Source organism: Dendropsophus ebraccatus, chromosome 8, assembly GCF_027789765.1.
Source record: "Dendropsophus ebraccatus isolate aDenEbr1 chromosome 8, aDenEbr1.pat, whole genome shotgun sequence".
Taxonomy (NCBI): Eukaryota; Metazoa; Chordata; class Amphibia; order Anura; family Hylidae; genus Dendropsophus; species Dendropsophus ebraccatus.
In genome coordinates this window covers 15,361,725-15,374,220 of record NC_091461.1, presented here as the reverse complement: position 1 = coordinate 15,374,220, position 12,496 = coordinate 15,361,725, and the positions used below count along the sequence as shown (strand labels likewise).

Below are 12,496 nucleotides of genomic sequence, written 5' to 3'. Positions count from 1 at the left end.
AGTTAAATTTGTTTAGTCTTGAGAAGAGACATATAAGGGGAGATATGAGTAATTTATATAAATATATAAATGGCCCCTACAAGAAATATGGGGAAAAGATGTTCCCAGCATCTGGTCACAGCAAAAACAGTGGAGGCTTCAAAACAGGCTTAGACAAGTTTTTAGACCAAAATAACATTAATGCATATGTATAGAACCTATTATCATCCCTCCCCTTTTCCTCCATCCATCACCTCCTTTGTTAAACTTGATGGACATGTGTCCTTTTTCAACCATACTAACTATATGTAACTATCCAGACCCAAAGGATCTCAACTATTCACCTTATGAGTGACAATAGAAAAATATCTGCTTCCATGGGGATGAATGTTGCTATCCTGTGGGCACCGAGTGACACACAATCAAGAACACAGGCCCCAAATCTGGGTAAGCTAACCGTTGGGGTGACCGCTTAGGTATCCTAGGAACTTGCAGTGACTTGAGTCTTGGCTTGAATAGTGCACTTGATAACTGCTGGCTCGGCTTGACTGGACAAAACCTCCTGTAAACTCCTCTGATAGCTCCTCTGTGTGGATAAGATATTCCCCTACCTCTTTCACCTCACTAAGGTTGGTCTAAGGAAAAGAAAGGAAAGAAACAGCAGCAGCAAAGCAAGGAACGAAAGGGTGAAATACCAAGTGCTACTGTGGGTGTTGAATGAAGGGGGATATTGCACTGCATCAGTGTATATATACAATAGTCACTGGTATTTACACAAGGCACCGCTGCACAGAGAATTATAGGTGGTGAAAGATAAAAGAAAAGCCTTGATTTTCCTTTGAGGAACAGCACTGATCACCTTCAGCAGGCAGACTTTCTCACAGCTTGCAGGTACACAGCACATATATCTCCTGTGCACATGGTAATCCCCATCCCCACTTCCTGTAATATGTCCTGATTACTAGAGACAAATTTCCCTTGACAACAGGCAGTGGACAGCCTGGAGTGCAAAGAAGTGAAACACCTAGTGGCCAAGACTTTAGAGCTGTTTTTTTTCTAGAGTAAGAATCAGTTCTGGTTAAAACAGTGATTAACAAATATGTTGAAAATCACAATGTCTATCACAAGGAGCAATATCACCATTGTCTGAAACAACCATTAATTAAAAAAAAAGACCACATAGGAGCTGTATACATAAAACGATCAGAGATTTATATTAACTTCTATTAGATTGCTTAGTGTTTTATTATTTTAGGATAGAAAAGATAGACATACCCTTTGGGTTGGGTGTATATGAAATATATTGTGAAAATCATAAAAGATTTCCGCACCGTCCCCCATATATACTGACATCTCATGGATCCCACAGCGGGCCACACTCGTCTATTTCTTACAGATCTTCAGTGGTTCCGGCTGCTCTTCATTCTTCTCTTTGTTTTCCACGCTCTCTATTGTCTTCTCTATCCAGTCTATATAGTTCTGGACTCTCGTGTACATTCCAAATTCTCCACATTTGATCCCCCAAGAGACGATGCCGGCGATATACAACCTTTTGTCCTTTTTTTGTTTGTTGTCTTGTTTATATTTGAGATCTTCAAACATGAGCGGACCCCCGCTGTCACCCTGACAGCTGTCATGGCCTTTCCCTCCGGCGCACAACATGTTGGCGGTCACAGTATAAGTGTCTGGTACTTCCTTCTTACAATGTTCTAGATTGTGGAGCGGGATTTGATTATACTGTAATAATCTCGGTTTATCTTGGTTTATTATGTTTATTCTATCGGTTTTCCCCCACCCAGCTATGAATCCATTCTCGTTAATTGCGGGATGGGTTGTGTCTCCTTTTTTCGGCAGGCAGACCGGGGAAATACATTCACCCAGTTCAATTCTTCTCTCGAGCTGGATAAGGGCGATATCATTGTTATAATTCTTCCTCTCTTCGTCTTCATCAGGGGCCTCTGCCCATTGCGGGTGGATGATCACTTGTTTGGCATTAACCTTTGTTGCCTTCTTATAATTAACAGCTCCAATTTCTAATGAAGGCAGCTCATCTTTCCGCAATATGTGGGCAGCTGTCAGGACCCAGCGATCGGATATGAGTGATCCGCCACCGAAATTTGAACTCATAAGGATCCGCACCATCCATGGAAAGTAACCTTCTCTAGCTTCCTCCCCACCGAAAATCCGGCTTAGTGGGAGAACTGAACTTTTTCCACAGACTGAAAAGACATTAAAAGTTAGAGAATAACGTGCGTTTTATACTGTAGTAACAGTCAAAGCTGCATTTACTATTCTAAGTTCTTAAAGGGAACAAGGCAAACAAACCTGCTGATATCTCCCTGCAGCCTCATACTGTACCTCATCTTTGCACTGCTGGTCTTCTTTTCTTTGCTGGTCCCTTTCTTTTTGAGAACTTTATTCAAAAATAATTATGTAAATGAGCTTGTTAGGAGCATTGGGGGCGTTTCTCACCCGTCCGATGCACCGGCCAATAATGTGTTGGTGCTGTTGTGGGGGCAATGACCTGAAGTATTCATTACAAGCTAGGCCTACCTCCTTTAAGTACAAATGCTGAGGTCCATAACATTAACCAAAAGGCATCACAGTAGAGCAGACACTGAACAAGAAAGGGGTGAAGCTAACTTGGATGTGACTGAACTCAATCAGATCTCAAGTTTCATTTATCCAATGTGTAAGTGAAACATTCATGAAGGGAGATCCTGTGATTTACCTCCGGCACATTTGGGGAGTTCACTGTTCTGGTTGCTGTTCATCCAGGATCCATTCATGGAGCAGGTAAAGGTAGCTGTGAATAAGAGCAAAGGGGAGAGTCATTAAGGTTATGCTCCTGGTGTATGCCAGTCGTACATGTCATATATATATATATATATATATATTTTATTTTTTTATTTTTTTTTTTATTTCCCCCCCTCACTCCACTCCACTTGCCAGTCATGTATATATGTGTGTATATATATATATATATATACATGTGGTGTCCTACCATGTGTATTTCTAGTATGGACACCTGTCGTGAAAGTCCTGTACCGTAAAGTGGTAATGAAGTTGTACTATATTTTTATCACAAGATGTCACTATGTATTACTTTGTATGTTGCACAGCTTTAGTTATTCAAGGGTTACTGTTATGTTTTGTGATTCTGTGTACCAATGAGAGAAACTCTTTCCTCCCTACCTATCTCGATTCTCTTTTCTTCTGTACACTCTTTTCTCCACCACTCACAGCAATTGTTACATACGCCCTGTAGGAAGTAGTCACATGGGGAGAGTGAAGGTACACACTTAGTCAGTTCTTCTCTGATTCTCTGAGGAGTAGGAAACGCACATCAGGCATCCCTGCTGAACTTAGCTAGGAGCCTGGCTCTGCCAGGTTCCCTGTCCGGGACAGACCAGCTGTGTTAGTAGATACGTATGGCGAATGCAGGGACTTTCTTTTCCAAAGCTACACTTACAGTCAAGATGCAGTGCTAAACACTTGAGGAGGACAAGTCAGAGAACACCTCAACCCATGCCATGAACAACTCTATACAGTGCAGGGCGGTATCTTAGACAGAGGAACTGACCCGGATAGAGCAAAGCAGCCATAGTCTAGGCCTACGTATTCTATCTCTCAGCTCAGGTGACACTGGGACATGCTCGGGCACTTTGCTCAACTCAGGTAACCAAAACTGGGGCTTGTGTCACCCTCATAGGACGGGTACCTGGACACTACAATGCAGAAGGTGGTTTGTAGCGAAAAAGGTCGAACTCTTCTGAACTCTATACTCTACTCAACTAAACCAGCACTGCTATTCTACCTCACTACTTCGGCATCTCTCAGCACAGATTCAGTGAAACTCAAGTCTGTATCACAGAAACCATTTGTTACTCTATCCTCCTGTATTACAAGAGACTTGTCAGTAAAGATCAGTTTATTTATTCTACTGGGACTCAGTGATCATTACACCAGCACCTATACACACCGGCTACACCGTCCTTGAGTCATTTTCCCCTTTCTGTGGGTGGCGGTACCGACAGTCCGGGTGGGTCATCTCTCCACTCAGGACTACCATGACAGGAGCCCAAGGGACCCATCACAGCCCCCCAGGTCACCAACTATTGGGGATCAGTATAGCCAGCCACACAAAAAATAAAAAGCAGGTATACCATCACACCTGTGTGCTGAACCAGTACTGGCCTCACGACTACATCCTAACCGGCTGAGCTATATACCACTGACCAACCACCATAGAAGTAGCGTCACCCGGAACAACTTAGCAGGTGACCGGTCAAGCGTATACCACATATATATATATATATATTCCTCACCTCCCACCAGTCATATACATACTCCTCGCCTCCTTTTCTCACATCAGTCCATTACACGGTCCCGGAGGTATTTCGGCACATTCTTCAGTTCAGTTATTGTCTAGTTACCATTCTTCATCATATCTGACCCGTCACCTGTACTCCATCCATCCATTAGCAGCCATGTTCTCCACCTTCTCTTACCCACAATGTACTCCACAAATACTAACCATCTCCTACCATGGTGTAATATTCGGTTTTGCACATGTATACAGCTTTTGACCCGTACATGGTGTCCGTGAAATCCACTTCTCCATTATCAATTCCTTCAGGATCTCCACAATTCACAGCTGAAATGAACAGGAGGAGGTCAAAGCTTTACCATCTTAGTTCCTATAAGTAGTATATTCTACTATGAGACACCATTTTGGGGTGTTTTATGGATATGTTACTTACGTTCACATTTGTGTGTTAGTGACCAGGTTCCGTCTCCTTGGCATTTCGTTCGGAATGATGGCAGCCTCTTCTGGTAGGAGATAAGAAGGAAAGAAGGAGGTTTAGCAGGTAATCTGGTCTAACATGGAGCTGATATGGGTAATGGGGGCTGGACGACTCCATATCTATGGCTAGCTCATATTATCTGGGCCACAGCTCCAGAATATATCCCGGTAGTGATCAGCCATGACCTCTGACCTTGTTGACCTTCAAGGGTATCTAGTCTTGCCTTCTCTATGGGGAAATAAGCTCCAGGAAAGAAAGGGAAGACTTACTACAAAAGCAAGTGGTCTTTACTGGGGGAGTCTGGCCTGGGATTTGTACTTATTTAAAGGGTTTCTACAATCTAGGAAAGTCTTGCCATTCAGTAACTTTCTTCCTCCATATAGATATAGCATTGCGTGCACCACCATCCTGCCGTCACCCACCTTCTTTGATACGATCTCATATCCTTCCTTGCACTCCACGGTGACCATGTCCTTGAATACATACTTGCCCTTTTGCGGACTGAGGATGGAGTGCTGGAACACGTTGGTCGGGCAGGGAATGGCTGGCAAGGATGAGAATGAAGGAGGAGCGTTACAGGATTGTAGTCACAAGAATTATTCGTTTTAGGACTATTACACTTTCGTAGAGGAGGGGTGGGTCAATGTGTGGAGCCATAAGGGTGCCCAACACTAGCGGGATCGGGCAGCTATATTAGGACAAGATGGGGGTCTAGAAAGGTGAAAAGGAGATTAGAAAATGGGGTCAACCATGGCAGGGTATTTAGGTAGAGTCCATGGGGTGTTGGCTTTGGTTGAAAGTTTTTAGGGTTGAAGGTTAACTCTTGATAGACTTGGATGGTTTTGGTTGGTGAGTGAGACTCAAGAATGGTGGCAGAGATTAAACCATACTTACCCTTCATACTCAGGAGTCACATCAGTTGGACCCCCCTCCTTCAAAATTATGTTTTATTTTCGCCTTAGTTTACCTCTTTACTGCTTTTACTGTAGAGAACCCATACAGCTATCCCAAGCCTTATATTGGTTCCCAGTTAAATTTGGGTCCTGGGGCTGGCATGGTGTTACAATTAGATGTGCTTCTCTTTCATCGTAGGATCAGATAATTGAAGAGACTACAAATTTCTGTCCAGATATCGTACAGTGGTTATGGTGTTAGTCTCTGTTCACACCATGTTTTCCTGGAGCCCAAAGACTCCTCTAACATGTAAGAAGACACCAGTATAATGAATGGTAGATAGATTTTTTTGTACACCTCTATATACAGTAAAGGTGCCTATTATAATAGGGGGGGGGGCATTTGTGATGGGGCTGTACCCTTCAGTCTCCTCCTCACCCTCCTCAGAATAATAAATCTTCCACCCTTTGTTGTCCCCTCCGCTGTCGGTTATGAATTCAATGTCCACTTCGTTGCTGCCCGTTTCGATGCGAGGAGGAGGTCTCTTCCCACAGTACGGTCCGAACTTCTTTCCTTTGGCTTTTACCTGGGCAGAATAAATGGGGAGGACTCCATTATAACTCAGCTATACTAATGGGCTATGCCTATCATATAAAGTGAGGGCATACACCATAACTTTATGATTGGCGGTGGTAAGGGGGGGGGGGGTCAAGTACAAGTACTGGCGAACTGCAGAAAAAACTCCTTCAAGTGAATAGGACTGGTTGCGGTTCTTGCAAAGGTGAGTGTAGTAATAGTTACTGCTTCATTCCAACACTTTACAATAATTCCTTAAAGCTTTTACTGTTGAGAATCCTTCCCTCAGCCTTACTGTAGAGAACCCATGGTTGACATAATTCTGGAGCCTGACACACATGTACCTACCGTAAGAGTGTCATAGCTGCAGCTCCCCTCTTCAGAGTCCTCAATGTCAAAATCTTGTGCCTTGAATGTCAGAATGACCTGGTACCCCGATTCTAAGAGAACTTTATATTCACAACGAGAGTTCTCGGGGTAAGGAGAAGGATATCCAGGGCTGCTGATCTGCCCCCTCAGATCCGTGTACAGACCCCCACTGCAATTCACTGTGAACAATAAGAAAACATTCAGACTGCTGTTATAGGGGGCTCCAGACTACACAGCCAGACTGCTGTTATAGGGGGCGGTCCAGACTACACAGCCAGACTGCTGTTATAGAGGGCGGTCCAGACTACACAGCCAGACTGCTGTTATAGGGGGCTCCGGACTACACAGCCAGACTGCTGTTATAAGAGGGCTCCAGACTACACAGCCAGACTGTTGTTATAGGGGGCTCCAGACTACACAGCCCAACTGCTGTTATAAGAGGGCTCCAGACTACACAGCCAGACTGCTGTTATAGGGGGCTCCAGACTACACAGCCCGACTGCTGTTATAGGAGGGCTCCAGACAACACAGCCAGACTGCTGTTATAGGGGGCAGTCCAGACTACACAGGCAGACTGCTGTTATAGGGGGCGGTCCAGACTACACAGCCAGATTGCTGTTATAGGGGGCGGTCCAGACTACACAGTCAGAGTGCTGTTATAGGGGGCTCCAGACTACACAGCCCAACTGCTGTTATAGGAGGGCTCCAAACTACACAGCCAGACTGCTGTTATAGGAGGGCTTCAGACTACACAGCCAGACTGCTGTTATAGGCGATGCTCTATACTACACAGCCAGGCTGCTGTTATAGGGGGTGCTCTATACTACACAGCCAGGCTGCTGTTATAGGGGGCGCTCTATGCTGCACAGCCAGACTGCTGTTATAGGGGGCGGTCCAAACTACACAGCCAGACTGCTGTTATAGGGGGCTCCAGACTACACAGCCAAACTGCTGTTATAGGGGGCTCCAGACTACACAGCCAGACTGCTGTTATAGGGGGCTCCAGACTACACAGCCAGACTGCTGTTATAGGGGGCAGTCCAGACTACACAGCCAGACTGCTGTTATAGGGGGCAGTCTAGACTACACAGCCAGACTGCTGTTATAGGAGGGCTTCAGACTACACAGCCAGACTGCTGTTATAGGAGGGCTTCAGACTACACAGCCAGACTGCTGTTATAGGGGGCGCTCTATACTACACAGCCAGACAGCTGTTATAGGGGGCGCTCTATACTACACAGCCAGACTGCTGTTATAGGGGGCACTCTATACTACACAGCCAGACTGCTGTTATAGGGGGCAGTCCAGACTACACAGCCAGACTGCTGTTATAGGGGGCAGTCTAGACTACACAGCCAGACTGCTGTTATAGGAGGGCTTCAGACTACACAGCCAGACTGCTGTTATAGGGGGCGCTCTATACTACACAGCCAGACAGCTGTTATAGGGGGCGCTCTATACTACACAGCCAGACTGCTGTTATAGGGGGCGCTCTATACTACACAGCCAGACTGCTGTTATAGGGGGCACTCTATACTACACAGCCAGACTGCTGTTATAGGGGGCTCCAGACTACACAGCAAGACTGCTGTTATAGGGGGCTCCAGACTACACAGCCAGACTGCTGTTATAGGGGGCGCTCCAGATTACGTACCTGGCCAGGGCCTACTTAGACCCAACAGGTAAGGACAGAGCACTAGTTACCCCCACACGTCTTCTGGTCTTCTTGTAGTTCATACTCTGGAGGACAGGAGCAGAAATACCCTCCAATGTAATTGCTGCAAAAATGTGAGCAGGGATCGGACACTTCACACTCATCCACATCTGTATGGGAGAGAAGTAGAGATAGAGAGATGACAGACATAATATGGATGATAAATCTGTCCTGGTCCTCTCTGTCTCTGGCTGGGGCTGAGCTCACTTGGTGGATAGTGGATACAGAGACTAAAGGCCCTATTCCACGGAACGATTATCGTCCGTATTCGGCCGCTATCGGCCGCTACAGACGATAATCGTCCCGTGGAATAGAGTGCAACGATCAGCCGACATCGTTCATGTCGGCTGATTGTTGCAGTCGCTTGTTTTTCAACATGTTGAATAGGAGCATCGGCAGCAGACGCTGCTGTATCCTATGGGCTGCCCGGACGATCAGCGATAGCCCAGGCAGCCCCAACCCCCGCAGCTCCCCGCCACCCCTCCCGCACTCACCCGCTCGCTGCCGCCGGGGGCTCTACCTGATTAGTTATGAAACGGGGTGCCACTCAAATGCCTAGATTATAACCATAGTACACCAAAAGAAGCAAAGACTAGACATCAATCAAGAGCGCACTCCACATGCTGATTATGACAAAATACAAATATATTTTATTTAATTATATTAGAGATCACACAGAACACTACAAAACACAGTTAAAAACAATTAAAAGTTCCAATCAGGAACACAAAAATTCATGGTCAACCCAAACACAAATGATTACCAGTGGGTATATGACCTACAGGGGGTTATAAGCAAATAATATTGCTACTATGACCCAAAACGAAGTCACCGGAGGGTGATGATACGCGTGGAGCTTCTCTCCCAGGGGTGTTTGCCCTATGACCCTTTTTTCCAACCCAGGCATCGTTCACCATTTCTTTGATTGGGTGATATGATTGATATGATTCTCTTTTTTTTGTGCAGTTCCTTTTTTTTCTCATTTTCTACAGATATTTTGATTTACTTACATATATATATATACTTTGTGTATCTGTGGGTTTTATAACACAATGATTTATTCCTGAATTATTCGGATATATTATTTATTTGGCTCAGATCCTCCTCATTTTTTCACTGTATGACATTGGTGTCTTTAGTCATTTGTTTTGGCTGCACGCCGTGCCTGGGTAACTATTTATTTTGGGTCATGGTAGCAATATTATTTGCTTATAACCCCCTGTAGGTCATATACCCACTGGTAATCATTTGTGTTTGGGTTGACCATGATTTTTTGTGTTCCTGATTGGAACTTTTAATTGTTTTTAACTGTGTTTTGTAGTGTTCTGTGTGATCTCTAATATAATTAAATAAAATATATTTGTATTTTGTCATAATCAGCATGTGGAGTGCGCTCTTGATTGATGTCTAGTCTTTGCTTCTTTTGGTGTACTTTTGCTCCTCTAAACGACCCGTGAAATAGGGCCTTTAGAAGCCTTGTCCCTTCCCATGTTTTGATGATGATAGCAACAAGATGGGGTCTTGTACTTAAAGAAGATCTCATTGTATCTCTTCTCGTTACTGTGTCCCTAAAAAGTAATAGGGCAATAGGTGTTCATGGCATAGCCACAGGTGTGACGAGCATCTACAGCAGACATGTCAAACTCTGGCCCGCAGAGCCATTTTTTTGGCCCGCCGAGGAAGACAGGAAATATTACAAAGCTGGCCCGCCAATGTTTTCTATTGGCCTGTGCATGATGTAAAACAAAAATCTATTGGCCAGCCGCCCAGCCCGTCACCAGACTGTTGCCTGTGATTGGATATGTCCTGAACCTGTCTGTGCCACTGCATAGTCGTGTAAGTGTACTGCGCCATAACCGTCAGTGAGGGGTCCAGGACAGGTAATTATGTAATGTGATATGATATGTATAGCTTCATGCTTGTCTGTGTGCCAGCAGAGGCTGTATGTCCGGGTCGTCTGTATGTGGTGCTGTGTTTGGCAGTTACATGGATGCCGCCCGCGGCACACATAGGGCTACTGCCCGCAGCAGATATAGTGTATGTATGTGCTGCAGATGGTAGGCCTGTGTCCTGTATGTGCTTTCTCGCCTGTCATTGGTGGTTGGGGAGCTTGTACTGCCTCCCAACAAAGCCCCCCCCCTCCTTCGTAATGACCACCACTGCCTGGCCACCCCTGGTACTTCCTCTGGTAACCCCCGCTGCAGCCCCCCTGCCCCCCATTGTAATGACGACCACTGCCCGACTCCTCCTGTGTAATCCTCTGCCCCCCCTCCTGTGTAAGTTGTGCTGCGGTGTTACCGCGCGTTCTATGTGTGGGGCAGGAAAGGCGCTGTATTGAGGTGACAGGCGCTCTGCATTTGAGACAGGAGAGAAGTTCCCTTCCCTATGGGGTGCCGCTTGTTCACAGTGCATTTTATCTCACAAAAAAAAAACAGTTTGTGTCATTCTGTCTCATAAAATCTTATTCTGTGCTACAAAATAATAATTCTGTCCGACAAAATGTCATTCTGTGCGACAGAGTTCTGTGTGACACAAGTATTTATGAACAGCATTTTGTCACACAGAGTACATTTTGTGGGACAAAATACACTGTGAACAAACGGCGCCCCATACTTCCCTGCCCGCTACATAGAATGCCCAGCAGCACCACAGCACTACTTACACCAGAGGAGGTGCCGCAGGATTACAGGCTGGATAGGCAACAGGAGTTGCCAATTACACAGGAGGACCGGGGTAGTGATTATGGTAGGGGGTGAGGGGCTGCAGTGGAGAGCACAGGAGGAAGTATGAGCTCTCCAAACCACTGGACCCCCATAGAAAGGCAAGAGTGCATGTACAGGGCACACACAGGCCTACCACCCGCAGCACGTACATACATTATGTCATATGAGACACTGTTGTGGGGGGCTAGCTACTGTATGGGACACTATTATGGGGGCTAGCTACTGTATGGGACACTATTATGGGGGCTAGCTACTGTATGGGACACTATTATGGGGGCTAGCTACTGTATGGGACACTATTATAAGGACTGGCTACTGTATGGGACAGTATTATGGGGGCTGGCTACTGTATGGGACAATACTGTGGGGTGCTGCCTACAGGATAGGGCACTATTACCATGTGAGGCACTTTTGTGAGAGTTTACCATAACATTTTGGAAGTGCAAAAGAGTGACGCACACCACTCTCACAGTGTCAGGAACACCGCTATGAAAGGGCCAGAAATGCTGCTCGCACGCTTCAATAGATATTAAGGTTGGTCCGTGACTTTGTCCAAGATTTTAATTTTAAGCCACTGTGTATTTGAGTTCGACTCCCCTGTCTTAGACCGTTCCATGTAGCGGAATGTTTCTTAGGACGTTCCATGTGGCGGAATGTTTCTTAGTGTGTTCCATGTGGCGGAATGTTTCTTAGGACGTTCCATGTGGCGGAATGTTTCTTAGGACGTTCCATGTGGCGGAATGTTTCTTAGGACGTTCCATGTGGCGGAATGTTTCTTAGGACGTCCCATGTGGCGGAATGTTTCTTAGGACGTTCCATGTGGCGGAATGTTTCTTAGGAAGTTCCATGTGGCGGAATGTTTCTTAGGACGTTCCATGTGGCGGAATGTTTCTTAGGACGTTCCATGTGGCAGAATGTTTCTTAGGACGTCACATGTGGCGGAATGTTTCTTAGGGTGTTCCATGTGGCGGAATGTTTCTTAGGACGTTCCATGTGACAGAATGTTTCTTAGGACGTTCCATGTGACGGAATGTTTCTTAGGACATTCCATGTGGCGGAATGTTTCTTAGGACGTTCCATGTGGTGGAATGTTTCTTAGGACGTCCCATGTGGCGGAATGTTTCTTAGGACGTTCCATGTGGCGGAATGTTTCTTAGGACGTTCCATGTGGCCGAATGTTTCTTAGGACGTTCCATATGGCGGAATGTTTTTTAGGACGTTCCATGTGGCGGAATGTTTCTTAGGACATTCCATGTGGTGTAATGTTTCTTAGGACGTTCCATGTGGCAGAATGTTTCTTAGGACCTTCCATGTGGCGGAATGTTTCTTAGGGTGTTCCATGTGGCGGAATGTTTCTTAGGACGTTCCATGTGGCGGAATGTTTTTTAAGACATTCCATGTGGCGGAATGTTTCTTAGGGCATTCCATGTGAC

General features: G+C 45.7%; 1 protein-coding gene across 1 annotated transcript in view; it reads right to left on the bottom strand.

Annotated features, from left to right (window-relative positions):
- Positions 1 to 1,200: 1,200 nt before the first annotated feature.
- C1S (complement C1s) overlaps positions 1,201 to 12,496 on the bottom strand; it is a 78,710-nt gene continuing 67,414 nt past the window's right edge. Inside the window, exons 4-11 of the mRNA XM_069979874.1 lie at positions 8,331 to 8,450; positions 6,606 to 6,805; positions 6,120 to 6,267; positions 5,210 to 5,331; positions 4,743 to 4,812; positions 4,517 to 4,636; positions 2,711 to 2,785; positions 1,201 to 2,198 (exon numbers count right to left, since the gene is read on the bottom strand). Coding sequence (XP_069835975.1) covers positions 1,363 to 2,198; positions 2,711 to 2,785; positions 4,517 to 4,636; positions 4,743 to 4,812; positions 5,210 to 5,331; positions 6,120 to 6,267; positions 6,606 to 6,805; positions 8,331 to 8,450 — 1,691 coding nt within the window. The 3' untranslated portion in view covers positions 1,201 to 1,362. The remainder of the gene's footprint in view (positions 2,199 to 2,710; positions 2,786 to 4,516; positions 4,637 to 4,742; positions 4,813 to 5,209; positions 5,332 to 6,119; positions 6,268 to 6,605; positions 6,806 to 8,330; positions 8,451 to 12,496) is intronic.